The sequence below is a fragment of the Glandiceps talaboti genome, chromosome 13, assembly GCF_964340395.1.
Source record: "Glandiceps talaboti chromosome 13, keGlaTala1.1, whole genome shotgun sequence".
Taxonomy (NCBI): domain Eukaryota; kingdom Metazoa; phylum Hemichordata; class Enteropneusta; family Spengelidae; genus Glandiceps; species Glandiceps talaboti.
In genome coordinates this window covers 16,198,696-16,225,609 of record NC_135561.1, presented here as the reverse complement: position 1 = coordinate 16,225,609, position 26,914 = coordinate 16,198,696, and the positions used below count along the sequence as shown (strand labels likewise).

The 26,914-nt window shown below is 38.3% G+C and overlaps 2 protein-coding genes across 2 annotated transcripts; both read left to right on the top strand.

Moving 5' to 3' along the window:
* Positions 1-10,194: 10,194 nt before the first annotated feature.
* Positions 10,195-15,725, top strand: LOC144444457 (Golgi-associated kinase 1A-like). Its single transcript, XM_078133881.1, has 4 exons — positions 10,195-10,224; positions 11,926-12,842; positions 13,713-13,945; positions 14,665-15,725. Exons 2-4 carry the CDS (start codon positions 11,967-11,969, stop codon positions 14,864-14,866), a joined length of 1,311 nt encoding a protein of 436 aa, XP_077990007.1. The 5' UTR covers positions 10,195-10,224; positions 11,926-11,966; the 3' UTR covers positions 14,867-15,725.
* Positions 15,726-17,728: 2,003 nt separating this feature from the next.
* Positions 17,729-25,751, top strand: LOC144444459 (solute carrier family 35 member F4-like). Its single transcript, XM_078133883.1, has 7 exons — positions 17,729-17,966; positions 18,860-19,184; positions 20,110-20,329; positions 21,075-21,200; positions 24,225-24,414; positions 24,982-25,071; positions 25,431-25,751. The coding sequence occupies exons 1-7, from the start codon at positions 17,933-17,935 to the stop codon at positions 25,655-25,657; spliced, it is 1,212 nt and encodes a 403-aa protein (XP_077990009.1). The 5' UTR covers positions 17,729-17,932; the 3' UTR covers positions 25,658-25,751.
* The last annotated feature ends 1,163 nt before the right edge of the window (positions 25,752-26,914 follow it).

The following is a 26,914-nucleotide window of genomic DNA, read 5'->3' as shown; positions in this document are numbered from 1 at the left end:
CGATTTGTCACTCACCCAGCGGCGTTGTTTTTTTTCTTCTCAAAGGTTGTCAATTATTCTTCATAAAGTTTAAATTTGTCTCATTACGCACACAATGGTCCTTCTAGTCCAAGGCTGGTTTTTCCACCAATTTAACAAATTTTAGAGGGTTACCTCTTCTGTTAAGGTAACCCCCTTCAATGTTACTCTCTCTCTTCACTCTGTACTCTCTGTACACGGGATCGACTTGGACTTTTAGGGAATTAGCTCAAACTACACACAATGTTCATGGTTAACCTGGATCACTTGGAAGTGGCCACAAAGCAGATCGAAGCTCCTGACCTCGGACCGTCTCTTCCAAAGACTGAATCCATCATTTTATTATTCCATCAAATTCTTATAAACGTAAAATATACAATACTCAAATGATTGGGTGATAAAGTAATCAGCACCATAAATGACTAAAACGGAAGTATTGCCGTCGCCTTAATTCAATGCAAATGATATTGACAAATATGAAAACTAGCTAAACAATGTGATCACGTCATTGTTCTTCCAACTGTCTGTAATCAGTCATTATTTGACACTGTTGATCTTATAATAACTTAAAGTTGTCATCTTACAGAAGAATACTATTCGCGATATGCAAACATTTGTTCTAAGTATTAATTCATGACAGCTGAGAGTTCACGGTGACCTCGCAAAACATCAAAACTTAGCGAATATCAAAAAGTTGTATTCTGTCATCCGTGACACTAGTACTCGTAGTGAGAACCCTTAGGTCACGAGTATTTTCCGACTGAGTGAAGATATTCAAGCATTCATTCACTAGTTTACAAGTACTTGTGCTGCTTCTAGGGACTGAAAACGCGATCGACTCTCTCTTGTTGGATTCGCAATGCTGGGAGGACTGTTCAACATGGCTGCTCGACCATCCTTATTACGTAAGACTCTTTGTCCGTCAAGATTCAACCCTTTCAAGTTCAGACCGCGAGGATGCAAGGCAGGACTGAAACATCCAAAGCCAAGGTACTGTATTCCAACGATTATAACAAATCACCGTGTCGAACAATCCCCAAAAAGACTTTTTCGAACAAGTATACTACGCCAGTTAGGTGAACAGAATACTTTCAATAGTGAACCAAAACCTATTCAAAGTTACTTCAACCATCGTACTTCTAGTTTTCAACCACCTGTTGCCAAACGAGAACCTGTACTTGTGAAAATTCCAATGACGTCAAGCTGCCTTGAAAAACTGCAACTGAAATCTGCTCTCTGGAATGCACGTTCGATTACCGGCAAAATCAGCGCCATTGCAACAACTCTACTTGAGGAAAAACTGGACATTTTAGTCATTACTGAGACATGGCTTAAAGATCGTGCTGATCCCACCATCGCAGATTTTCACTCTACCATAAATGGCTATGTAATTCATCATAAACCTCGGCCAAATAGGAGAGGTGGTGGAGTAGCTGTGATCGCACGCTCAAACCTACAGGTTATCGAAACACGATCTGCCACCTTTCAATCTTTTGAAGCTATAGACATTACCTTTAAATCTGGTAGTCAGTTATTACATATTATTGCTATTTACCGACCTCCCAAATCACCGAAAAACAAGGCGACCATCAATGACTTCATCACCGAATTCTCAACTCTTCTTGAAACTTCTATACCTTCACCAGGCCATCTTGTCATTGCCGGGGATTTCAACATCCATGTTGACGACACATCATCACCGGATACAGTCAAATTCGTTTCGTTGTTACAATCGATGGGTTTACAACAACACGTCCAAGGCTCAACTCATAAAATAGGCCACACTCTCGATCTACTAATCACACGGACATCAGATCAAATTATCCACTCTGTTAAAATCGGACACCTTATGAACTCTGATCATGATCTGGTGCAATTCGGATTAAGTGTTCAGCGACCATCGCACAATAAGACTAAGATCCTGCGACGGAATTTTAAGACCATCAATGTCGACGATCTGCGAGATAAAGTTACGTCAAAGCTTGTGGACTATCCATGTAATGCTGACGTCGAATGTCTGTCTAAGTTTTTTCATGATGGTATCACAGAAGTCTTAGATAATCTTGCTCCTGTCACTGAAAAAACCGTGATCGACAAAGTACGCGCCCGATGGTATTGCGAAGAACTGTTATTGTTAAGGAAACAGGTGCGGCGGTTGGAAACAAAGTGGTGTCGTACAAAGCTTGAGATCGATCGCCAGAATTTCGCGGCAAAGCGACATGAATATTTCCGTAAGTGTGATGAGCTGAAAGAAACGTACCATCGGACCCGAATACAGGAGGCTGACAGCAAGAAATTGTTTAAGATTATTGCAGAGATGTCCAATACTAAAGCTACCAACTCAAACACCTTGCCTAGTGACATTCCTTTGGTTGAAATTCCAACTCAATTCATCAACTACTTTGAAAATAAGGTATTGAAGCTACGCGAAGGACTTGGAACTCCTTGCACTGATCCCAATGACAACTTACCAACCCACACGTTTACACATTTTCGTCTCGTTTCACCAGACGATGTCACTTCAACAGTTTTGCGATCGCCATTAAAAACATGCGACCTCGATCCACTGTCAACAAACTACGTCAAAAAATTCATCAACACTCTAGCTCCCTTCTTGACCCATTTCTTCAATACGTCGCTTTCTTCCGGCACAGTTCCTAGTCACTTTAAAACAGCCATCATTCGACCACTTATCAAGAAACCTGATCTGAACAAGAACATCTTCAAAAACTATAGACCTGTTTCAAATTTGTCATTTCTATCCAAAGTCCTTGAACGAATCGTTGCATCGCAATTAAACGGCTATCTCAGCAAATATAAATTGTTTACAAAATGCCAAAGTGCATACCGTGCCAATCACAGTACTGAAACTGCTCTCGTACGCGTACACAATGATATCATGCTTGCCTTGAACGAAAAAAAGGATGTTGTACTCGTCATGCTTGATTTATCAGCCGCATTTGACACCATTGACCATGAGGTGCTTCTACATAGACTTGAATTTCGGTTTGGTATCACCGGTACAGCCCTGTCTTGGTTTAAATCGTATTTATTGAATCGTAGTCAACGCGTCGTAGTCAACTCCTGTACATCTCCGAATTCACGCATGAAGTACGGTGTCCCACAAGGTTCAGTGTTGGGCCCGTTACTTTTTACATTGTATACTGCTCCTTTAGAAGATATAATCCTTGCTCATGACCTTGATTATATGATGTATGCAGATGATAGTGAAATTTATGTAACATGTAACACCCCCAGTGACATAGTAGTATCTCTTGAGTCATGTGTGAAAGAAATTCGTTCGTGGATGAAATGTAATTTGCTAGCACTGAATGATGATAAGACTGAGGTCGTCCAATTTTCGTCACGTTTGAAATCAAATGCTATAGAATTAGCCAGTCTGCGAGTTGGTGACCTCAATATCACTCCATCTGTTTCCGTTCGGAATTTGGGTGTTACTCTAAGTAGCGATGGTTTTATGTCCAACCATATCAGTCAGATATGTAGGAATGGCTTTTTCGCGCTTTCTAGAATTGGCAAGATTCGCAGATTATTAGATAAGGCAACAACAGAAAAATTAATCCATGCATTCGTAACATCTAGGCTAGACTACTGTAACAGTCTCCTGCATGGTATCTCGAAAGACCAGCTTGCTCGCATTCAATCCATCCAAAATGCAGCCGCTCGCCTTGTCAGTCGCACTCGCAAATTTGATCACATTACCCCCATCCTAGTTGATTTACATTGGCTGCCAATTGATGCACGGATCAAATTCAAAGTCTTGTTACTTACGTATAAAATTGTACACGGAATCGCACCATTGTATCTGAAAGATTTAATTGAGTTGTATGTCCCAGCTAGAGATCTTCGATCATTGAATACATTACGCTTAGTACCACCAAGAGGCAAATTCAATAGAATGTATGGCCAAAGAGCTTTTTCTGTCTGCGCTCCTGCTTTGTGGAACCTTTTGCCCCTAGAAATTCGCACCGCCGAAACGGTTGATTGTTTCAAACGCCATTTGAAGACGCATCTTTTTGTGCAATATTTCTGTTAAACTCATATTTTACAGGTACATTCATGATATTTTCCCAAGGCTTTTAATATTCGACCTCATTCGTAATTGGACATGAATTTCTGTTTTAATTTTTTTTTTTGCTCTTAGCCTATTTTTGATATGTTCTTACCTCGATCTCTTTTTTATCAGTATTGACTGCATTTTAATTCCCTTTGTTTCATGAACATTAATTATGTTGTTTTTTTGTGTGTTTTTTTTACTTTGTTGTGTACAATGCACTGAGACGTATGTGTAGTGCGTTCTTTAAGAATTAAATAATAATAATAATAATAATAATAATATATATTAAAGAATAATATAATAATGAAACCCCACCAAGCATAATGTATGAAAACCGGAATGGCGATTTGGAACGTTTTGACTCGTATTTCGAACACTACAGAACCAGTGACGTAAACACGGTTTGTCGTGACGTAGACAACCAGGGTATATAATCTATATTTTCTGTTCAAAGAGAATATGTTATCTTGAGTATGGTGTAAATAGGACTATTGACTGACACAGTTTAATTAGGATAGAATGTGTCAGTCTGGTGACGATAGTCGACTGAGGCTGATCGAAAGCTTTGAACTGCTTGTGTGTAATAACTTCTGTAAGTTACCTGTCTACTACGCTAATGAATAGTTTGGTCAGGTAGAATTATTATTACAACATCAATTCTTACAAATATACCCATCTTTTGTCGTAACTCACTAGTACCCATCTTTGAATCGGTACACCTTCGTAGAAATACCCTGTACGTACATACGCAAATATTTGTACTGGTATTCCCAGCAATCTAATTTGCATACGTTTCTTAGATGATGCCAGACTTTCATACATGTACATGTTGTGTCACGTGATCAAATTTAGACTGTCCCAAAATGTCACTCTTGGACTGTGTACATCGTAACACAAACACGTCTGCAATATGAACGTGAAGATCAACTAAAAGTTAAGTTATGTATTTCTCGAATCAAGTTTCAGGTGCTAATGACAATAATTGTGAATGTTTTTTTTTTCCATTTTCACTTTAAATAGATCATAACCTAATTTGACGATTTCACATCCACGTTTGTCATTGATGCCATTACGATGAGTTGATTGGTCCATTGATTCAACACTGTAGCCAATCATGACAGAATTGATTTGTGACGTCAGCAACAAAGAACTTTCTGAAGTCCCCCGCGAAATCTTTAGAAACCATGACATCGAAATTCTGAATCTTGAACACAATAAGTTGTCGACCTTGCCGGATGACATCCTTAGACTTCGAAATTTAGAAGTACTTATTTTAAGAAATAACAATTTTGAAATTATTCCTCCGGTTATTTACAAACTGTATACACTTACTGAGTTGGATATTGGCGGAAATAAACTGACTTTTGTCCCATCTGATATCTATGGACTCCGACATCTTGAACGACTTTATGTTGATGATTGTCATCTAACGAGATTCCCACTCGGAGCAGCAGTTTCAGCAAGGCAGGTCAAGAACGGCAGCACTGCAATAAGCACCCTCGAAGCACTCACCTTGCAAGCAAACTCCTCCCTTCGTTTCTCACTCGAACCAACCTTACCAGATCATGTAAAACGGCTAGATATTTCGGAAGGGAACTTTCAAAGTATACCATTACAGATTTTTAAATTGGTCAGTCTTGAAGAGCTTTACGTGAGTAGCAATTCTCTAACTGAGCTACCCCACTCCGTAAGCGCCCTGAGGAAACTGAAGATCCTGTGGTTAGATCGCAACGCGCTGAAAGATCTGCCTCCTGGTCTTGGAGAGTTGGAACATCTAAGAGAACTAAATGTCCGTGCAAATAGTCTGAGAACGCTTCCCAATGAAATGAGTTCATGTCGAAAACTAGAGAAGTTAAATCTAGGCGAGAATAATATAACAAACTTGCCAACAGCTGTAACAAAGCTCACAAGATTGAAAGTCTTAGGACTTGCCGGGAATAGAATCCGAGACGTGCCAAGTACCATTAGTAATCTTCGGAGGTTAGAATACATCGATTTGAGTGGGAACCGTCTAGCTGATCTCCCAACCAATATCTGTTTGCTAGATACGCTCAAGTGTCTTCACCTACATCACAATACCATCGAGGAGGTACCTCAGGAGATCGGCAAGCTTGTGCACCTGAAGTACCTAGATCTGTCTGCCAATCGTCTTGATAGATTGACGTCAGCAGTCGGTAAGCTGAAGGAGCTTTGTCAACTTCGTTTAGACAACAACGTCCTGACAGATATCCCAAGCGATATAGCTGAACTTCGACAACTCAGAGAACTCGGCATCAGTAACAACCAATTAGTCGAGCTCACCGATGACATTGTTGAACTTGATGGACTCAAGAAATTAGATGCGTCTAATAATGACATTCGTAGCCTCCCTGTAGAGTTCAGCCGACGTTTACGAAAACTACAAATGGTTAATTTTGACGGTAATCTTCACTTCCAAGCGCCCTCAATGGTGAGTGCTAAAACCCGACCAGTGACCGACAAAAGCAGCAAACCTCGACCCACTGTGAATAGGACACTAACTATAACTGAACACCACGTGGAGAAAGTAACACCAGAAGATAAGATGCCAACAGGTATGTTTAACAAACTCATGATCACTGAGGGCTTCTCTGGGATGAGTCACTCACTGATTTGATTAAAGAGTTGACAAATTAGTGCAGTATGAAAAACAAAGATCTTTTAAAATTTGAACCCCCCCCCCCCTCTCCGCCACCTTTCACAAAAAGTGGAAACTACTTACCTGAGTTAACTGAAGATTTCAGTCCACGTTCATTGGATTGGATACAGTAATGGAAGGGGTCATGTGAAATGGAAGGTGAACACTTTGTTTGTTGTATGTTGAAGTACTATGTAAAGAAAAGATGGAACAATAATATTAATCATAAAAATCTTTTATTTTGTCAGATACAAAGGACAGACAAGATGAATGCCATTGGGATTGGATTGGTCACATAATTAGAGGTGTTGATAATGGTAAATCTTATGCTGATACTCCCTTAGCCAGCAGAGATGATAATTTGGCAGTGAGACGAAGTGAGTAACTTTAATTTTTAGTACATAGGTTCACTTTACATATGAGAGAGACAGACAGACAGACATACAGACAGAGGCATACATACATACATACATACATACACACACACACATAGACCGACAGACAGACAGACCGACAGACAGACCGACCGACAGACAGACAGACAGACAGGCAGACAGACCGGAGGGGATTGTGTGCGTAATCATGCTTTGCTTGTTTCTTTATTTTGGCGATTTCTCGATTTCGAAATGTTTCCCACAATGTGATATTCAAATATATTAGGCACTAAGCTTATAGCATATTGTTCTAATTTTACAGAGAAGAAGAGAGTCCTCAAACGAAGGAAGGAAATTATAACTCCGGTGGAAGAAAAGAAACCTGGTAAGGGATCTCCTAGATGGAATTCAAGTAGACTGAGGTGAACACTCTTAGTCGGGAGGACTAGTAGACAAGTAGACTAGATATTTAATATATTTTGTACCTCTCACACAAATGTCACAATAGAATCGGAATGACAAGCCATGACGAACGATAATAAGTTAGTAGCAGGTAGGAAAGTAAACGGATGACATGGATTGCTGACATTTTGAGAAACCTTACATTTGATTGGTTCACTTATTAAAATATGAGTATATTAATGTACCTATCTGTGTGTCTGTCTGTCTATCCGTCCGTCCGTCGGTACGCCACTCTGTCTCTGTCTGACCGTCCGTCCGTCCGTCCATGTGTCTGTCTGTCTGTAGCAAATCTGCAAAGTTAATATCCATTCCTAGCGTTCTGTTCTTTCTATATATACTCTATTGGAAGTATCGATCGCTGTTTTGCACTTGTATTGTAGAAAGAACGATGAAGGAGATAGAGGCAGCTGATCGTTTAAAGAAAGATCGAGAAGATGAACTTGCAGGAATCATACCAACAAAAGCAGACAATACAAAGGGTATATGTATAATTACATATTATATATGTATATATCCGTGTGTATGTGTGTTTGTTTGTGTTTGTGTATGTATGTGTTTGTTTGTTTGTTTGTGTGTGTGTGTGTGCGTGCGTGTGTGTATGTATGTGTGTGTGTGTGTGTGTGTGTGTAGATTTTCACGAACCTATAATTGGGGCAACCTGTTGGTTCATGAGTGAGTAAATAAAAAAATAAAATAAATAAATAAATAAATAAAATATGTGCATGTATGTATGTATGTATGTATCTATGTATCTATGTATCTATGTATCTATGTAGTCATGTATGTGTACGTGTGTATGTGCGCATGCGTATATGCGAAATGCGTTTAAGTGGGTGAGTGAGTGAGGGAGGGAGGGGGGAGGGAGGGAGGGCGGGAGTGAGTGGGTGGATGAGTGAGTGAGTGAGTGAGTGAGTCAGTCAGTCAGTCAGTCAGTCAGTCAGTCAGTCAGTCAGTCAGTCAGTTTGTTTGTTTGTTTGTTTGATTAACTTGATGAACTATTCTCCTAACTTGTACTAATTGCCTCATTATTATTTACTGCAGAAAATCTAACGAAAGCCTGTGCTTATCTTGCGGAGCATTTAGACTCAAAAGAATGGCGGCAGTTTGGAATAAATCAACTCAACTTATCCCACCCTGTCATCAGTGCAATTCTCACCGACGTACCAAAGGACGAAAGAAAGCAAAAACACAGAATGCTACAGCTTTGGCGTAGAAGGAACGGTAAATATGCCACGTACAGAACGCTGGTGAGAAGACTACGAGATGCCTCGTTAGAGCAACTAGCTGACGGTGTGATGGGGAAATCAACTGATATAGCGAATATATAGACCTGCTTAACCTATTTCCGAAGCTGTGTTGTTGGGAACAGACACAAACAATTCACCTTTTCTTGCCTTTAACTGTTAGTTTGGTGTGATAGTATTAATTGTGTACCAGAATTGAGAAGCAAAGCAAGTGATTAATCAAACAAAACAGTGAATCAATCGATCGATCGATCAATCGCATGACAATGAAGTAAATAGAATGAAGTTTTAGTATTGTGAGAAATGCACATATTTTCCCTTGTCATTTTGATGATGTTGAATACATAAATATAGAGAGTACACTATGCTCGAGTATTAAACCCACAACATAGCTGGCAGCATACATGTACGTGTTTGCATTTGTAATGTGCTTAGGGAGGAGATAACTTGTCTGCCTGGATATTTCTTGAGGATTCAACAATAGAACGATGCTATTCATGTAATTATGATTTGTTACTGCACCTACGTCACACTTTCGATGGTTATAATATTCACTGGTTTGGGGGGGGGAGATATTTGAAAAAAACAATACAATGAGGATACGGAGAGAGAGAGAGAGAGAGAGAGAGAGAGAGAGAGAGAGAGAGAGAGATAGACAGACAGACAGACAGACAGACAGACAGACAGACAGACAGACAGACAGATAGAGAGAGGGGCCGGGGAGGGAGGGAGAGAGAGAGGAGGTGGTACGGATCGCCAGAGAGTCTGGAGAACATTACAATTTAGTTGATGAGTGTTGTTTGTGATGTATGTGTGATGTATGTCTGCGTTAAATATATATGACTGAGGTTTCCAAACATAATATAAATATATAGCAAGTTCATCAGTAGTCGTGTTTTTATTTCTTTTGTTTTCACCTATTCTTGTGCATGTCAAATAAAAAAATATTTAAGGTTCAAGCAAGATGTTCAAGTTGTAAATCAATTAATTAATTAATCAATCAATCAATCAATCGATCGATCGATCGATCGATGGACCACCCACCCACCCATCCATCCATCCATCCACCCTCCCACCCATCCATGAATTCACATCCGTTCAGTTCGAATAAACGTAGTACACTAGATAGATAAAGTGAATTTTGAAACCGCCCCAAATGTAAGGAGAGTATCTTTATCTCTCACTCTCATTTTTGTTTTCTCAGTTTCTACACATTTGAAAGTTTGTTTTACATTGTTTCATATTCCGGTCTAGTCATTGTGATTTAGGGCGATAGAGCGTCACCTTGTATGACAATATTTACACTAACTGCATAAGGTCATACAGAGTTGATGGACTTTGATAACCATTTTATTTTCTTGACAACAATATGGCAGCGAGCAGAAGTCTAAGGTACGTAAAGATAGTCGTCCACTGCACTAATGTCATCCCAGATGACGTCATGTTATGCAGTATTTAATGTGTCATGATATAGGGAAGAAATACAGTAAACTATTCCTGAAATTTGGTTGAGGAAGACCTCAAATGTTTACGATCGTATTTTCAGTGTTCGATCGTTGACCTGTGTGACGTGATGTGATCGTATGCTGGTCACCTAATGGCGTCTTCATTTAACCCTCTATAGCATTTAAAACTTATGCAAATATCATAAAGACAGTTGTGAGTAGTTTATTTTAATCGCGAGGTTAGTTTTGTAGAACGACCAAGTATTCCCAAACGGCAAATCAGGTACCCTCGTTTGTGAGATGTGATTGAACAATCGATCAGTTATATATAGAGCGAATCATTAGCACCCATAGTCAGTATTATGGATCCCCTGATAAATTAATTTCTCGATACGTTGTACCCAAATACTAATAGCTCTGACAAACTATATTAATATGGATAAAATAGGTAACAAATGCTAGATTTTGATGTTAACAAGACCTGGCAAATTTTCACAAATCACGAGTGACTGTGAAGCCAGGGTGTTTTTCACCATTATTTGTGTATGTGTCAGCTTGACAGAAATCCTAAACTTGTACAGAATATTAACTTTTATTAAAATACATTATATTACCGAGTTGCATCACGATCGGTTGCTGTTGCTTTAAAACAAGTGACGGAATAGATTTTATTTATGTACAGTACCAGCGAATGTTTCAATGTTTGCCAACGTGTCTGTTTTGCATATTATCTTTGTTGTCGTCTGTTCCACATGATATGGTCAGTGATCCGTTGGTACAAAGAATGACCTTAGAAGTATGACCCCCATAGTAAGGTGTAACCCTACCGTTACTATTTATAGGGCTCTCCACCGACTGAGATTCATCGTTGGTGGAGCTCCTGTTAACCATGATTGTACGATGAATCATTTTGACTAACCAAAACGCAATAGATGTCCGCAACTGATACCCCCCCCCCCCCATCCCATCCCATTCATTAAAGGGATACTCTCTGTAACTTGCAACTAGGTGTGTTTAGGGATTACTTTCCACACGTCAGCCCATCTACTAAAATATGTTGGGGAAAAGGTCCAGCAACTGGTAATGTATTCGGATGTGTTATGAAAATGACATAATGACGTCATGTATTATGTAATAATGAATTTCACAATGTATTAGGTACTCATAAATTTGAAGAAAATAAGACACTTCAATGTGAGGTTCAAAGTCTGTGTGTGCATGATATGCTAATATGCAAGTGTATTTCACACACACCACCTCCAGCGAAAATGGAACCTCACTAACAGGACTGGTTGAGTGGTTTACTCTCTCAATGCACATACGACTATAAGACACATACGTGCATGGTGATACATATAGTATGATTCTTGATACATATTTGTTGTATATGTATGTGCGCGCACAAGCTTCCCTCCCAACCCCACCCCCACCCCACCCCACCCCACAAATAATGCATATCTCCTATATAACGCCCTTTAAAAATATGAAACTGGCTTGGCAACTGTTTTTTTTTTTTTAAAGCCATTTATTTAACCCAGACGATAGCCATGTTATTTTTGTGTTTAGTTTCCCAGGCTGACGAGAATGGAAAACAGTAATTTTGAGAATTATGATAATTAGATATTGTTCAATCTATTTATGTTTTCAGGTAGAAAGAGGTCCTGCCATTATTTGACCAAATACATCGCCATGAGACGCAAGAACAAAATAATTGTTTTCCTTGTGGTACTTATTCTCATCATTACAGCGTTTCAATTCAGCAACTTTGACAAAAAATGGCAACTTTTTGAAAAATCGAAAAACGCTGAGTTGTTCGAAACGCCGCATAGGATTGGCTATCCCATCAATTTTAAAGCTCCGCGAGCCAAACTTGGTTTATTTATCGACAAGTCGACCACTGATGCTAACTTGGATGACAAATGGCTAAAAATAACAAAACTGGACAAAAGACACCGACCAGAGTTTGTGGAGAGTATTATTGGACTGAATAATGATAATTTGAGACTTGTCGCAAATCACTCAATTCCACCATGGTTTTCAGAAAAGGACGTTTTACGGCTTGAAATGATGTCGCAAAACAAGGTTTTGGGACTGAAGCAGATCCCATACCGTGTTAAGATCAGTAGAGTGGTTTACGACACTGGAATTCAATACACCTTACCCATTAATACTACAAAAATAGAATGCCGCGAAGAATGTGCTGTTGTCAAAACACTCAAAGACACCTATGAAATATTTGCATTTCACCTCGACCGGGTGCTCGGCATCAACCGATCACTTCCGATGGTCGCCCGAACCAAATTCCCGAAATTTCCCGAAAACCCAAATATCACACTTCATGATGGCCTAATGCGTCCAGTTGTGTGGTTCGAGCCGAACATTGTGCACGAAGGGCTATACCAAGGCGACCAGAATTCGTTCGATATTACGTGGCCGGGATATCTACGTATTCTGAAGGCGAGATGTTTTGATCAACAGAACACCAACAGAGATCCGACGATATGTGTAGTACCAATTCGACTAATAGAGTGGGCTAGAATGGCTATACTTGACTTTTTAATTCAGGTAAAAATAACTATATGTGTATTGATGTGGCTCACATAGACTGTCAACAGTCGTCTTGACTTTTTGTAATTTATCTTTAATACTATTTTTGCTGCTGAAATTAATAAAATTAAACATAACATGGTGTGCGTTGGACGTTCGATGAAGTCAAGACAACGGAATATATGTTATGTGTTCGAATCCCCAGTGAGTAGCGCGCGTTCTGTATCATGTATAGAACAGAGAATGTGCATTGTACATGTTGATTATTATATCGCATGTTATGGGTTACATATGTGTACATAATTAGTAATAAAGAAATAAAATATTTCCGGAGGGTTTATTTTGGAATACGACAAAATATGATCCGTGTCTGAATACTAGGGGTCACAGTGTATTTCTGTACCGGGGCGGTGCACCATGTGTTCGCGCATCGCGTGTCAAATGTACGTAAGGCCTACATAGGTACTGGAAAACGTAGGTAAGGAGGGTTAAACAACAGCCATAAGACCATACCAAAACCCAAGACAATAAAGAAAAAATGCATGAATATACGGGTACGTAAATTGAAAGCGGGTTGGAGAAATAAACAAATTAAAAAAAAAAAACATACATGAAATTTCATATAATTCGTTTCATCGTTTGGACGACTGTTCTACTTTTGGGTGAACTCACTGACAAAGGATTCTGACTCGTTTATAAAAAAATATAGAAATACTGAGATAACGAGGGGGGGGGGGGTTAAACGACCGACCGAAAAGACACGTCACAATGATGGGGAATATTCGCGTACATACACGTATACTACAATATCTTGTCATTACATATGCTGAGCGCTTTGCGTTAACTTTTTTTTTTTGTCATCCATATTTTTGTATTAAACAATCATAGAACTACGACAGAGTGGATCGGAATTGTTGTGGCTATCACAATAAGAGTGAAGGCGAGAGTTGCTTCACACAGAAATTCAACTTGGAATGTGATGATGACCCTGAAAAATTGATGTTGGTTCACATCATGGCGTCTTATACCGACAAGAGTCGACTGGTACTGATTGACAATGCTGGTAACCCTGGAAGAAGTTTAGAAAATCTGAACTACAAGCTTCTTGCTGGTTTTGAAGAGTAAGTATAATACGCATGCGCAATGCTGTTTCTGTAAACTTGACCCTTTACCCACTTTTGAAGTATACAAAACAGCTTAGTTATGTTCAGGCTAATTTTAGAACATTCACAGATTCACAGAGGGGGTTACAATATCTGTATCCAGGAACGAAAGAGAGAGAGAGAGAGAGAGAGAGAGAGAGAGAGAGAGAGAGAGAGAGAGAGAGAGAGAGAGAGAGAGAGAGAGAGAGAGAAAGAGAGAGAGAGAGAGAGAGGGGGGAGGGAGGGAGGGAGGGAGGGAGGGAGGGAGGGAGGGAGGGAGAGAGAGAAAAGAGAGAGAGAAAAAGAAAGAGAGAGAGAGAGAGAGAGAGAGAGAGAGAGAAAAGAGAGAGGGGGGCTAGGGAAAGAGAGGGGAGAGAGAGAGAGAGAGGGGGGCTAGGGAAAGAGAGGGGGAGTGAGAGTGAGAGAGATGGAGGGAGAGGGACAGAGAGTCGTTCACACACACACACACACACACACACACACACACACACACATATATATATATATATATATATATATATATATATATATATATATATATATATATATATATATAATGCGAGAGTGGCAGAAGGGGGAGGGAGGGAGGGAGGAACGTTACATCTCTACGTATAACTATGACTATGACTATTAGCCTTTAACAAGTACCAACTTCAGGTCAGAATGTCTTCATATCTGAATTGTGTTTTACCACACAGGTTACCAGAACACAGCATTGCTGTTATCAAATCTGGCCTGCTGCAGAGCATGTTACAACGGTCACTGTATGCTGATAAACTATACTGGGATGCAATAGGACTGACAAAAATGAATGATATGATCAAGACCGTGGAACAAAGATCACTGAAACTACTCGATTTTATGAAGGAACAAAACATTAATACAGTCCCTGACTATTAGCTATAGGCTGTTGTAATCAGTTCAAACGAGACTGATTTACAAGATGGATATGGCCATGGCAACAGGCCTGTTGATTCCCAAGATACATTGCGCAACAAAGTACACAACTGAGACGGACAATAAGTGTTGTTGTTTCATCATTTTTCCACATCGATTGGAAGATATTTGTTTGTAATTTTTTTTATAATAATGTTAAATTTGGAAGAAGAATATCAACAATCGTGAAACACTAAATTCTGCATGCAGAGGATCATGGGACGAAAAGTCGACTTTCCATGTGAACTTCCACGATGCATTGCGCGGGGTTATTTTTTTTAAGTCGTTCTATTTTGTCTTTATCTCGGTTAAAATATCACACACACCGAAAAGAAAAAAAAGGTAGTGCGTCTTGTATGTACCCTTGGGTTTTAAAATGTAAGCCTCGCTTGAAATAATGTTCACTTCTGAAAGCACTTACATTTGGTATTTTGGTTTATTTACATTTAGTTTTTCAGGGGACTTTAAAACCTCTACGAAATTAAATCTTTGAATTCGTAATTTCTTGTCTGTGATTGAAAAAAAAAAGCATAAACTCTTTTGAAAAGTATATATGTGAAATACAGGACGTACATTTTCGTGTTATTTTTCCGGACCTGAAACTAAATAAGCATCTCTGAATAACCGTAGGTATGGACCGGAAAATTGAACTTTTAACATTTACGGAATTAAGTTTAAAATTAGTCATTTTTGTTTGATTTCCTGATTGAAATTGGAACAGAAACTGAAATAAAGAGACCACCAATACATTGATATTTCCATCGAATCAGTGTTTAATACCCCATATATTTGCATTCATTTTACAGAGCTAGCGAAATTATCAAACGATTTATATCCACAAAACTGTAAGAGTTTCTCTACTTCAATTCTGTAAAACTTTGAATAAAGCTTGATACTGTGTTACACAATTTATTTTTCTGATAAAACTAAACTTAAAATCATTGCATTGATTAAGGATCGTATTCTTATAAAAATTGCAACTGTTCGCTGAAGAATGATTTGAGTTTTGAAAGTCTTCTGTGTTTTCCTGTAATTCACTGATAATTTTAGAGTGATTATCTTACTAAAGTCCGTTATTTTCTGTTGTAGAATAGATCTATCGGTACTTCTATTTCTGCTTTTCTCGTTTTGAGTATCATAAATTCCTGACGATGGTTATTTGCTCCGTTCACCGTTATTTTCTTTGGTCGCGTTTTTTCCCTCTTATCGTTGACTCGACACCGCGGTTTCTTATCCCATCTTTTCCATACATCAAAACGTGAGTAGCATTTCCTCAACTCCAGTCGATCAAGGTAAGCGTCAAGGGAAATGCCATAAATGTCTTCTTCATAGCGAGTTGCAAGCTCATCCAGATTTTCGTAGTTACATGGTGGGTTTGATCTTCGAGGTTCAAATTCCTTGGGTAGTTTATTTACAGTGCATTGCAAGTGTTCATAAATGGCGTCCAGGCTTTGTCCGTAGTGGTCATGTTCCTCTTGGATACATATCTCATACCATGACTGATCAGCCAGGGGGTGACAACGTTCTCCTTCTTCTGGTTGCAGCTGAATATCATTTGCAGATGCAGGCACAGTCAACGTATTTACAGTAGAAAACGCCTTTCTACAACTTTCGTGGCCAAACTTTATTTTGTTTCCAAGTAACGTCGACGGGTTGTGGGTTTTCGACCGCTTGTAAAACGTCTTTGGGTTGTTAACGTGCAGGACGTGACGTGAAATTTGTCTGCCATCGATGTCGTCACATTTACGGTCGTATTTACGGGTTTCTGATTTCCGTGCATTTGGTTTTTGCGTTCCAGTAACATCGTGATGTCGTTGCCTCGAAGCGCAAACGCTAACGCTGGCCGCTCTGTATTTTTGATCACGAAGAGTCATCTTCTACTTTCAACCGATGAGTTGAAGACTGTAAAAATGGCTTACCAACGGACAGGAGCCAGGGAACGGGTCCTCGGTTCCTACCGTAAAGGTACTCTGCCGTTTCCGTCAGAACCTCGGCTGAATATATCTGAAAAAAGTCGTCTTTAAAGCTTATCCCATGATAACTAGAAATGTTGAAGCGAACGAGTTCGAAGGAAAACGGTGGTGCCGAGCTTCAGAACATTCGAATGCGCCTTTGTATAGCGCCCTCTAACAGATTCGACGTCACGCGCTGTTATCTTATACACGTACGCATGTCAGTGTTTCGCTTCCGAATTTGATGGAAATGCCGGCATTATTTGAATTAACATTATAGCACGAATGCTACTGTACTTGTACTCATTTCGACCACGGTAACTGAAATAATAAAAATGAAAAGAACAGATTGGTACGTGTGCAATTGACTGCTAACATAGGGCCACGAATACATTAGTGTGATCAGTGAACACTGAAAATCTAAAAACATTGGCGAGATTACAAGTGTCTTCTACACAATCGGTAATTGTGATAAAACGATAGTCATACGGTTTAATTTCGTGAGTTTTACAATGTTTAGTGTAAACTAAAATTTATTCATTTTTCATCTGAACATGCAAGATATCGTTGATTAAAGTTTGTACAAGTAGTAATTCTCAATGAAATCAGTAATACACTTTATCGAACGCGAAGCGCCACACCCCCCTCTCCCCTACCTGCCTCTCCCACCCTGCACGTGACCCCCGGCAAGCGCACTGAATTGGTTATCCTGTTTTAGTAATTGTCATTCCCTTCATTCAACATTAAACGTTAACGCTAACATGCGCAGTCTTCTGCGCAGACACTTGACTTCGTGTGAACTATACAGTCTATCTCTGGTCTATCTGTCAATTATCATGCCATTATGTATTGTTATATAAGACGGTGAAGACGGGAAACGCACCTTGCAACAAGTTCCCCGGGTACAAGCTACACACACAACTCGCTGCTAGAATTCCTGTACGCCACCAAGGGGTCTATTATACATCATAATAATTAGAAAACTATGGTAACTTCGAGTACCTAGCAAACGTTTTCACTCAACTTCAATCAGTGTGCACACAGCTAAAGCATCGCACTGCCAAGTTGAACTATCGACATGTCGTCCAATGATAAAGAGAGCAAACACGAGGGTAAGTACGTTCGCCATGTACGTTACACAGTTGGCATTTAATACTAGATCTCGAACATCGATGGGAAAATACAAAATCATGAGTGAGCAAGTTATGTCGAAAACTCCGTATAATTAATTAGTCCCTGGAATAGTTAAGTACGTATGGAGTATTGGACGTAATGTTGTAATGTTAACGGCATTGTGACCCATATATATAGTGATTTATGAGTTATTGTATTTACTTTTATTATGTGTAATAAGTTTACTAACTAAACCAAAGAATAAGCCATATTGAAGTCATAATGCTGTATCTAACGACAATTGTGGGAAAATACTAGAACGATTGACATGAAAACTTAACTTTGTTGAAGTGTCCAGTTGGAAAAAAAACAACAGCTGCAGTCCATACAAACACTTGATATATCACTTATACATCGCCCACCCTATATACTGTAAGTCAGCACGTGTCGTAATGCCAATAATGGTGATCTTTGAACCGTCCTTGATCCATACCAGTGACGCGTCAGCGAACCAATTTAAATATTATAATTATGTAAGAACATCAAAAATGCTATATCATTTGTCTTTTTTTCTGTTTTTGCTTGTCTATTTAATTTCGGTTCTTTAAACAATTAAAATGCATTAATTTGAGAACTAGGACTCGTACAACGAACGAACAAACGAAGGAAGGAACGAAGGAAGAAAGGACGAATGAATGAACGAACAAACGAATGAATGAATGAATGAATGAATGAATGAATGAATGAATGAATGAATGAATGCGAAGAAAACCACTGACTAGACATTAGTGCTTGTTTTTGGTGCATAAGATGTCTCTTATTTGACATTTAAAATATCTCTCTCTCTCTCTCTCTCTCTCTCTCTCTCTCTCTCTCTCTCTCTCTCTCTCAGACACAAAGGAAGCCATCGAACTTGAAATTTCAAATCCACCAGGAAGTGATGAGACAAATTTAGTTAACGACAACAGAAAATGGTGTACTTGTATATCAGTGTCTGCACAGAAATGGTTGATTGGTTTCTTTATTATTATCGGTATAGCAGTGTCATGGGTTGGAGCAACACAGTTTGCTCAAAGTAGCTTGTATTCACCAAATTTCAACGCTCCATTTTTCACCGTTTGGTTTAGTACTGTCTGGATGATAGTTTGTTATCCAGTCTACTTTGGGCCAGCATGTCTATTCGGATCTAAAAATGTCAAGGCGAAAGAAATTTTCAGGTAAACTGCTTTAGACAACCGTCAATACAGTCAACTACAACCACTGACATCAGACCGTGGACGAACGGCGGAACCTGTTACAAACAGGGAAAGTAAACAAATGAAATCGATGTATATAACACTTGGCACAGCATGTTAGAACTACAGAGACTTGTGTTACACACCATGGTCTGATAAGAACAGTTTTATAGCCTTTTTACATGTATTTGCAATGGCAGGAAACTTGAAATTTGTTTGTGACCGTGATCAATTTTGACTTGACAGCGGTATTGTTAAATCATGAATATTCTACGGTCAGACGCGACGAAGTGCTTCGTTCGGCCGCGGTCATGAACGGTGAGACGGCCACTTGATAAACGACTCTTCACAAAGTGGCCATAAAACTGTTCTTATCAAATGATGAAATGGAATACATGTCTCTGTGGTATTAATCCAGTTCATTTTGTCTGTGTGTTTCATGTTCCGTTTGTCCTCGATGTGATGTCGGCAGTTGTATTAAACACTTAAACATTGAATATATGTTCATCAGAGGGCGATTCTCTGGGTGCAGTAACACGTTTAAACTGTGTGTGATCGCGTTGCGGGCTCTGATCTTTGGGTGCGGACCTAAAAATCAATTTGATTGGATTTATAGTACCATGTTATGTTACGTTGTACAGCTACACAACTATTTTACCCACATGTGTTTTAATAATGTGCATGATGTGTAATATTATGAATACAGTCAGTATGAAACATCTCATCAAAATCATAAAAATGCAATACTATACACTTCTGCATGCACTTATATTTGTATACATTGCTGTCCTATGAGGTGTGAAATTCAAACAAAAATTTGAATGTTCAGAGTGGACAAAAGCGGTTATTTTCAAATATTATTCATTGTTTACTTTTCAAAATGTTTGCTGTGATTGCCTACTTGCAGACAGAATGAAGCCATCTTTGGCACAAAGGGACTCACGTGGTGGTCTGTTTTAAAATTGGTTGGTCCTTTCTGTGTATGCTGGGCTGCCTGTAACTATATGTATGTGTATGCCCTGACTGTTATCAGTGCCGCTGACGTCACGGCATTATTTGCATCTAACACAGTCTTCATTTACATTTTATCATGGATCTGGCTGTCAGAAACGTTTACTCCGTTGAAGGTGAGGAATCAAGTTCATACAGGAATTCAGTTAGACTGAAAGATTGGCCGTTAGTGGCGCTCCAGATAATTAATCATTTGCTGAACACGACTTAGAGTGATGACAGATCAGATATTTGACCATGGGCTTTTGTTTATTTAAACGACTTCATTTGATAAATTGTCAAAATAACTAAGCAAATAAGTTATTTATACATGCGATACATCATGCTACTTTTATTTGGCAAGATCCACAGTCTACGATAACACATTTTGGTAACATTCCAACGAAGGTACCCCGCATTTACAGGAGCACCACTATTGACCACGTATAGTGTCACATGGGCTTCAGTCAATCTGAATAAAATGTATGAAATACGGCTTGATTTCTCTATTTCGTTTGTTTTCGCTAGACGAGTTCAAGTCTCTGGACTGTTGTCGCTCTTTATTTGAAAAATTAACAAAAAGGCGATTTTTTGTGTGAAATACTGACGTTATTGCGAACAGTCAGATGAACAATGGAAGGCTACTAGTAACTGGGGGAAAAGTTGACCACATTTTCTTTCACAAAATTTGAGATGAATAACAACTAAATTCAAATATTGGAAGATTATGGGACAAAAAAAGTTACTCTCCCAAGTGACTTGTTAGAGGCAGTCACCATGATTATGAGATTAAATTTCCTACCAAAAACAATGACGTTACAGACTGTACCCTCCCCTCCCTTTAATGGCAAAAACACATGAAATATTCTATGTATATTTCAGTTGCTGGCAACCGCTTGTTCCATTTCTGGCGTTGTAGTGATGGCATACTCAGAGGGATTTACCAGTTCTTCAGCAGTGGGAGTGGCATTATCACTTGGAGCAGCCATTACGTCAGCCCTGTATAAAGTGCGACATGTCGTAATGTTTAAAGTGTCTTTTTGAGTTGAAAATATGCTGATTCATTGTATGTGTACTTCCACAGGTACATGTATTTCATGTACCAGGTAACCACAGTGTAAATAACAAGAAAAAACACGGTGCTCAATTTTGGCTGGGGAAACCAAGACTGTAATAAGCTTATATTTGGTTATATATGCTTAGATGTGTAGGACTCGGTAAATTTGACTAGATATCACCCTAGTCCAACTGTAGTCGTAGTATTGTCTCTCATAGTACTGTTTATTGGAAACAAAATGTAATGCAGAAATTATCATATTATTATGATTTATGATATTGGCTCTTTCTGCATATTTATTTATAGCTATTCATTATTCATATATTAGAGATATTGATACACTGACATTCAACATTACCACTTATATGAGAAACAATAATCACCTTTAGATTGTCAACATCGGTCAAGATTACTAATTTTTAAAAACAAAGACCAATAAAATTTCGTCCTAGAAGCGGGTTTTCACCTAAGCACTTATACCGACGGTCAACTACGATCCCCTCGTTAATGAGATATTCATATGCAAATACGGACGTTAACCTGAATGAACACGACCTAAACAACAATACAGACTCATTAGTCTTTTGACAATATTTAACGTCATTGAAACCATCTGTAATTCTATATGCAAATCGTTAGATTCCACCAATCAAAGATTGTAGTATTGCTCAGACACTGCAGCAGTAGCTGGCGGTTTTAGAAACAGGAGTTCTCTCAACTTGAGAATATTGTATCGTCATTGGCTAACGTTGGAAGACGCTGGCATGCAAATCATAATGAGATGTCCATTGAAATATTGAAGTATCGGGTTAAATCATTCTTAACGGAAGACAAACTTTGCACTGTATCTAGACAAAGAGTAGAACTGTGTTGATTGGCAAGGGCATTTAGAGACTTCTCTCTAAGATCTAATATTTTACTGACTTAATAATTAGAAAGTACGAACCATGAAAATTAAAAGGTCGAAATATTCACGGAAATAAACCGTTAATCCTCATTTGACATGCGTTCGTAGGTTGTCTAGCCTGGTTGCTTTCAAAGTGGAAGTGAAGAACGGTAATGGTGCTACTTATGTTCTGCTTTAATTCCATGAATTTGACAAGACATTTTTTGTGGCAACCTTTATTTGTCAGAGGTGAAACTCCAGAGTAAAAGTAGTAAAACATAGTTATAGTTATAGCTCAACAGAGCTTGTTGAATTCCAAGTACATGTATAATATACATGTACTTGGAATTCAACAAGCTCTGGTGATTCTCCCCAGAACGTAGTCGAGCAGCACAGTTACGCAACCATATCGTACCATTACTTGTACTTACTCTTTGTCATGTTAATTTCCATACATCAACTTTCGTTGGAGACAAATATGTCAATTGATTATTGACCTTTTCGTTGGTCATTTCGATTTATCCGTTGCACGTATTAGCATAACAATGGATTTTCGTCGGCTTTCGTTCTAAATGTATTCGTTCTAAAATTTGCATACGTCCACTTTCGTCGACGTTAAATATTATCAATAGATTAATGAGCTTTTCGTCGGCCATGTCGATTTATATGTCGCTCTGTATTTGTATAACAATAGATTTTCGTCGGCTTTCGTTCTAAATATTTTCGTTCTAAAATTTGCATACGTCCACCTTCGTCGACGTTAAATATTATCAATAGATTAATGAGCTTTTCGTCGGCCAAGTCGATTTATAAGTCACTGTATTTGCATAACAATATATTTTCGTCGGCTTTCGTTCTAAAATGTGTTTTCGTCTGTTTTCGTTCTAAAATTTGCATACGTCCACTTTCGTCGACGTTAAATATTGTCAAAAGATAATGAGTTTCGTCGATTTATACGTCGCATTTTATTTGCATAAGGATATCATATTTTTGTTTCTATTTGTTTTCCCTGTCTGCACAGTCAAGTAACTTGTTTTGTGAATGCATGAAACCAATGAGGCGAAGGAGCCGGGAACAAATAACCGATTTCCAGTCCAAAAGTGTTGCAAAAAGCTGTGAAACTTTAACAAACGTTGATGTAGTCATGACTTATGTATTCGACGATCGGGTTGTTGTGTTATTGTCGACCAGCACCATTATGAAACCCACTATACTTCCTTTATAACTGGCTATCAAGGTATCACTAATCATAACGTGTTCAACATGATCACAATATTCCGAGTCCACCCTGTCATAAATTCTGGTCGTTTCCTATTTGTGCGAACAATTACTTTTCTGATGACGTTGGACAACATCCCTTATTCTACGTCTTACTACAGTAGCAGAACGAATAATGTAAATGTCCTGCACATCTCGAGAAAGAATGCGTAAATTTGCACGGACATGATCTGCTACCAGTTGATAATTGTTAGCATACTGACCTATAGCTTCCAAAATCGGACGTTCGGTACGTGTCACAGGAACCCGGATAACACGTCCGCACCCGGCCATTTTTTCACGACAATTCCCTGGAGCACGTGTTCGAATTACTTTGATAACTAATTCTAACATATTACATGAATTCTATATTTAAAAAGAATCAGAAGGAAAGTGAACAGATGGTTCAAATCATGCAAAATCAATACGTTCTCGTCTCAAGCTTGCAATTCCAAGCCCATCAACCAATCGCCATGTTCTTTTAATTCATCAAACAGGTGTACAAGAAATGTATTGACAAATCTGTAAGCTTGTGATAATGAAATGCAAGTTACTTGACAAAGGAAACATTCTCTTTCACCCACTCGAGCTGAAGACGTTAAATATTGTCAATAGATTAATGTTTTAGTCGATTTATACGTGGCATCTATTCATGCTTACGTTCGTATTTGCATATCAATAGTTTGCCGTCTGCATATATCGTTCGTCTACGCTTAGGTGAAAACCCACTATTAAAATACAAAACACTGATATTGTTACGTATGATTGGTCTAAATTTATTTACATATGATGAATTATTCATGAAGTTAATCCACTTTGCTTTCCTTAAAAGGTGTTGTTCAAGAGGTTTGTTGGTGATGCCAATTTGGGACAAGTGTCTCTCTTTCTGACTTTGTTAGCAGTGTTCGATTTATTTTGTTTATGGCCTATTATGATTGTGCTTTACTTCACTGGAGTTGAAACTTGGGATTGGAGTGATATGCCATGGGATTACCTGTGTGGGTCTGCTGCATTACAAGTGGGTAAGTATATTCATTTGGTGGGATTACTAAATATTCCCGTCACTGATGATGATGATGATGATGATGATGATGATGGTGGTGATGATGATGATGATGATGATGATGATGATGATATCGATACTTCTCGAGTGTACAGAATGATGTTAAACGACTCCAGGACAGACAGAAGGACCTAGGTCTCTGCTCACGAAGGAAGGGGGCTAACATTACATGACATTATCACATGTATGGCAGCACATCTAACTGTTGCTAACGATGCACTAGCCAAGTTGAAATAAAAATAAAACATATATTCTCTGGTCGTCTACGTCAGGACAACGCGTGTCTACGTCACTGGTTCTGCTGTGTTCGAAATATGAGTCAAAACGTTAAGAATTGTCATGACTTTCTCCGATTTTTCTTTGATATTACTAGCAGTGGTATAATTGTGTTATTAACCTATATTTTTCTTCATTCAGCCGTGAAATACACGTCTAGCGACTCGTAGTGACAGAACCCCCTTAGGTCACTCGTATTTTCCTTGCATGAACGAAGAAAAAATATTAATGTTCTGTTTTCCACATACAGTCTATAACTTCTTGATAAACTTTGGCATTGCCTTCACCTACCCACTATTTATTGCTGTTGGTACAGTGCTAGGAATTCCGCTCAATACAGGTACGTGTACTTCAAACCTAGCTTGTACTAGAAGCCATATTACATATTATTAGACGAAATAGCTAGAAATAAAATATTGATAAAATGGATAACGAAATATAAAAAAAACACCACAGAACATATGGTACAACAAGAACAAGGGTGAGAGTAGGTGTAAATCGTTAATATATAGATGGACTATTTGCGACGGTGGATGTCCATGACCTTTGCTGAAGGATCGGGGATGGGTATGAAGAATGTAGAAGTTTGTTCTTGTGGTGTGTTTATGAACACTGCATAATTAGTTGTCATAAGTTCAAAGATTCATAAATATTGTATTGTATTCTTATTGTACATTTATTATCTCTTTTCTCCGCCAGTTGTTGACTTTATTTGGCGTGATGTGGCATTTGGTTACATCAAGATAATTGGTACAGTATTGATTATTGCTGGTTTCATTCTAATGCTGGTACCACCTAGTTGGCAGGACAAAGTCAGATGGCCCAAGTTTATGAGATGTCAGAAGTGTTGTGATGACAACCAGAATGATAGCAAGGAGGCTCATCAATGGACAGAGGATGCACAGACACAAACAGACAACGATTGAAGTATAGACGTCATCATAAAGAGAGATTAAAATTATAATCTTGTCATTAGCATGCAAGACTCGATAACTACAGTGAATCTCACAATACCGTGCTAGCTTTACTCTTTGATATAACCACTCAAAAAACAAAATGAGAAACTGGACATGTTACACTTTAAGATAGCAAGATTGAATGAGTACAGTTTCTTGCTACATTTTGTCTAAAGTGAAATGAACTACACATGCCACCATACAGACATCAAATGAACGCCTCAAAGGAAACTTACATGCCCTTCATCGGATGCTTGATACTAAGAAAAACATTGGCGCCCGAATGTCTACATGGAGTTGCAATACATTTAAATGGTATATTTCATTTAGACTAAATGTAGCAAAAAATGCGATCTTGCTATTGAAGTGTGGCATATGCAGTTTATTGTTGTTTTCTGCATGGTTGTATCAGACAGAAATAAAAAAACTGCACAGTATTGTGAATTTCACTGTAGATATATACAACTCAAACTATTAAAACACGTCCTGTAATCTTGAAAAGTACGAAATACAACATTCAAAAAATAAATGAAATTATCAAATGTCATTTGTGATGAGATTTGAAATATTTTCTGTTTTTATGCATTTATACTATGATTATTATTTTCTGGAAAATGCACGTTTTTTTTTAGAATAGATCTGATATTCTTGAGTACATACACACCAAATTAACATACCAAGAACACTTGAGTACATGTACAGCAAACAAACACACCAACACGAGTACATACACACCAGACAAACAAACCAAGAACACTTGAGTACATGAACACCAAACAAACACACCAAATATCATTAAAACATAGTTCAACAACACATGTACGTTATTTCTCTTATTTTATTTTCTGAATTATTTACTTTATTCTACAAAATAAGTAGAAGTATTGCTAAGTATGTTTGAAAGTCAAGGTATATCATTAATTATGTCTTTTGTACACTGAGACGGTTTTTAAATGTCATATTTTGACAAATAAAGAGTAGTTGAACTCAAAAGTACATGAAAAGAGGTTATTGATATCGTCTGCACTGTTATTGAGTATGGAGCACTCAAAAGTGTCATTCTGGTGGGTAAAATTAGATATTAACATATTCAAAAGATTGGTATTTAATAGATCTAAATATTTGGCCAGCATACTGCGAACATGAACATGTCTGTTTAAGATGGATTTTCACATATTTTGTTGTGGAAATAGCATCTTTAGCATTTAAAACATCTTGCAATGCCAT

Excerpts from the sequence above, each read along its gene's own strand:
- LOC144444459 (XM_078133883.1), top strand. The coding sequence starts at position 17,933 with ATGTCGTCCAATGATAAAGAGAGCAAACACGAGG. Across the intron at positions 20,330-21,074 it reads AAACGTTTACTCCGTTGAAG|TTGCTGGCAACCGCTTGTTC; the intron begins GTGAGGAATCAA and ends TGTATATTTCAG. Across the intron at positions 25,072-25,430 it reads AGGAATTCCGCTCAATACAG|TTGTTGACTTTATTTGGCGT; the intron begins GTACGTGTACTT and ends TTTCTCCGCCAG.
- LOC144444457 (XM_078133881.1), top strand. The coding sequence starts at position 11,967 with ATGAGACGCAAGAACAAAATAATTGTTTTCCTTGTGGTACTTATTCTC. Across the intron at positions 12,843-13,712 it reads TACTTGACTTTTTAATTCAG|AACTACGACAGAGTGGATCG; the intron begins GTAAAAATAACT and ends AAACAATCATAG. Across the intron at positions 13,946-14,664 it reads CTTCTTGCTGGTTTTGAAGA|GTTACCAGAACACAGCATTG; the intron begins GTAAGTATAATA and ends TTTACCACACAG.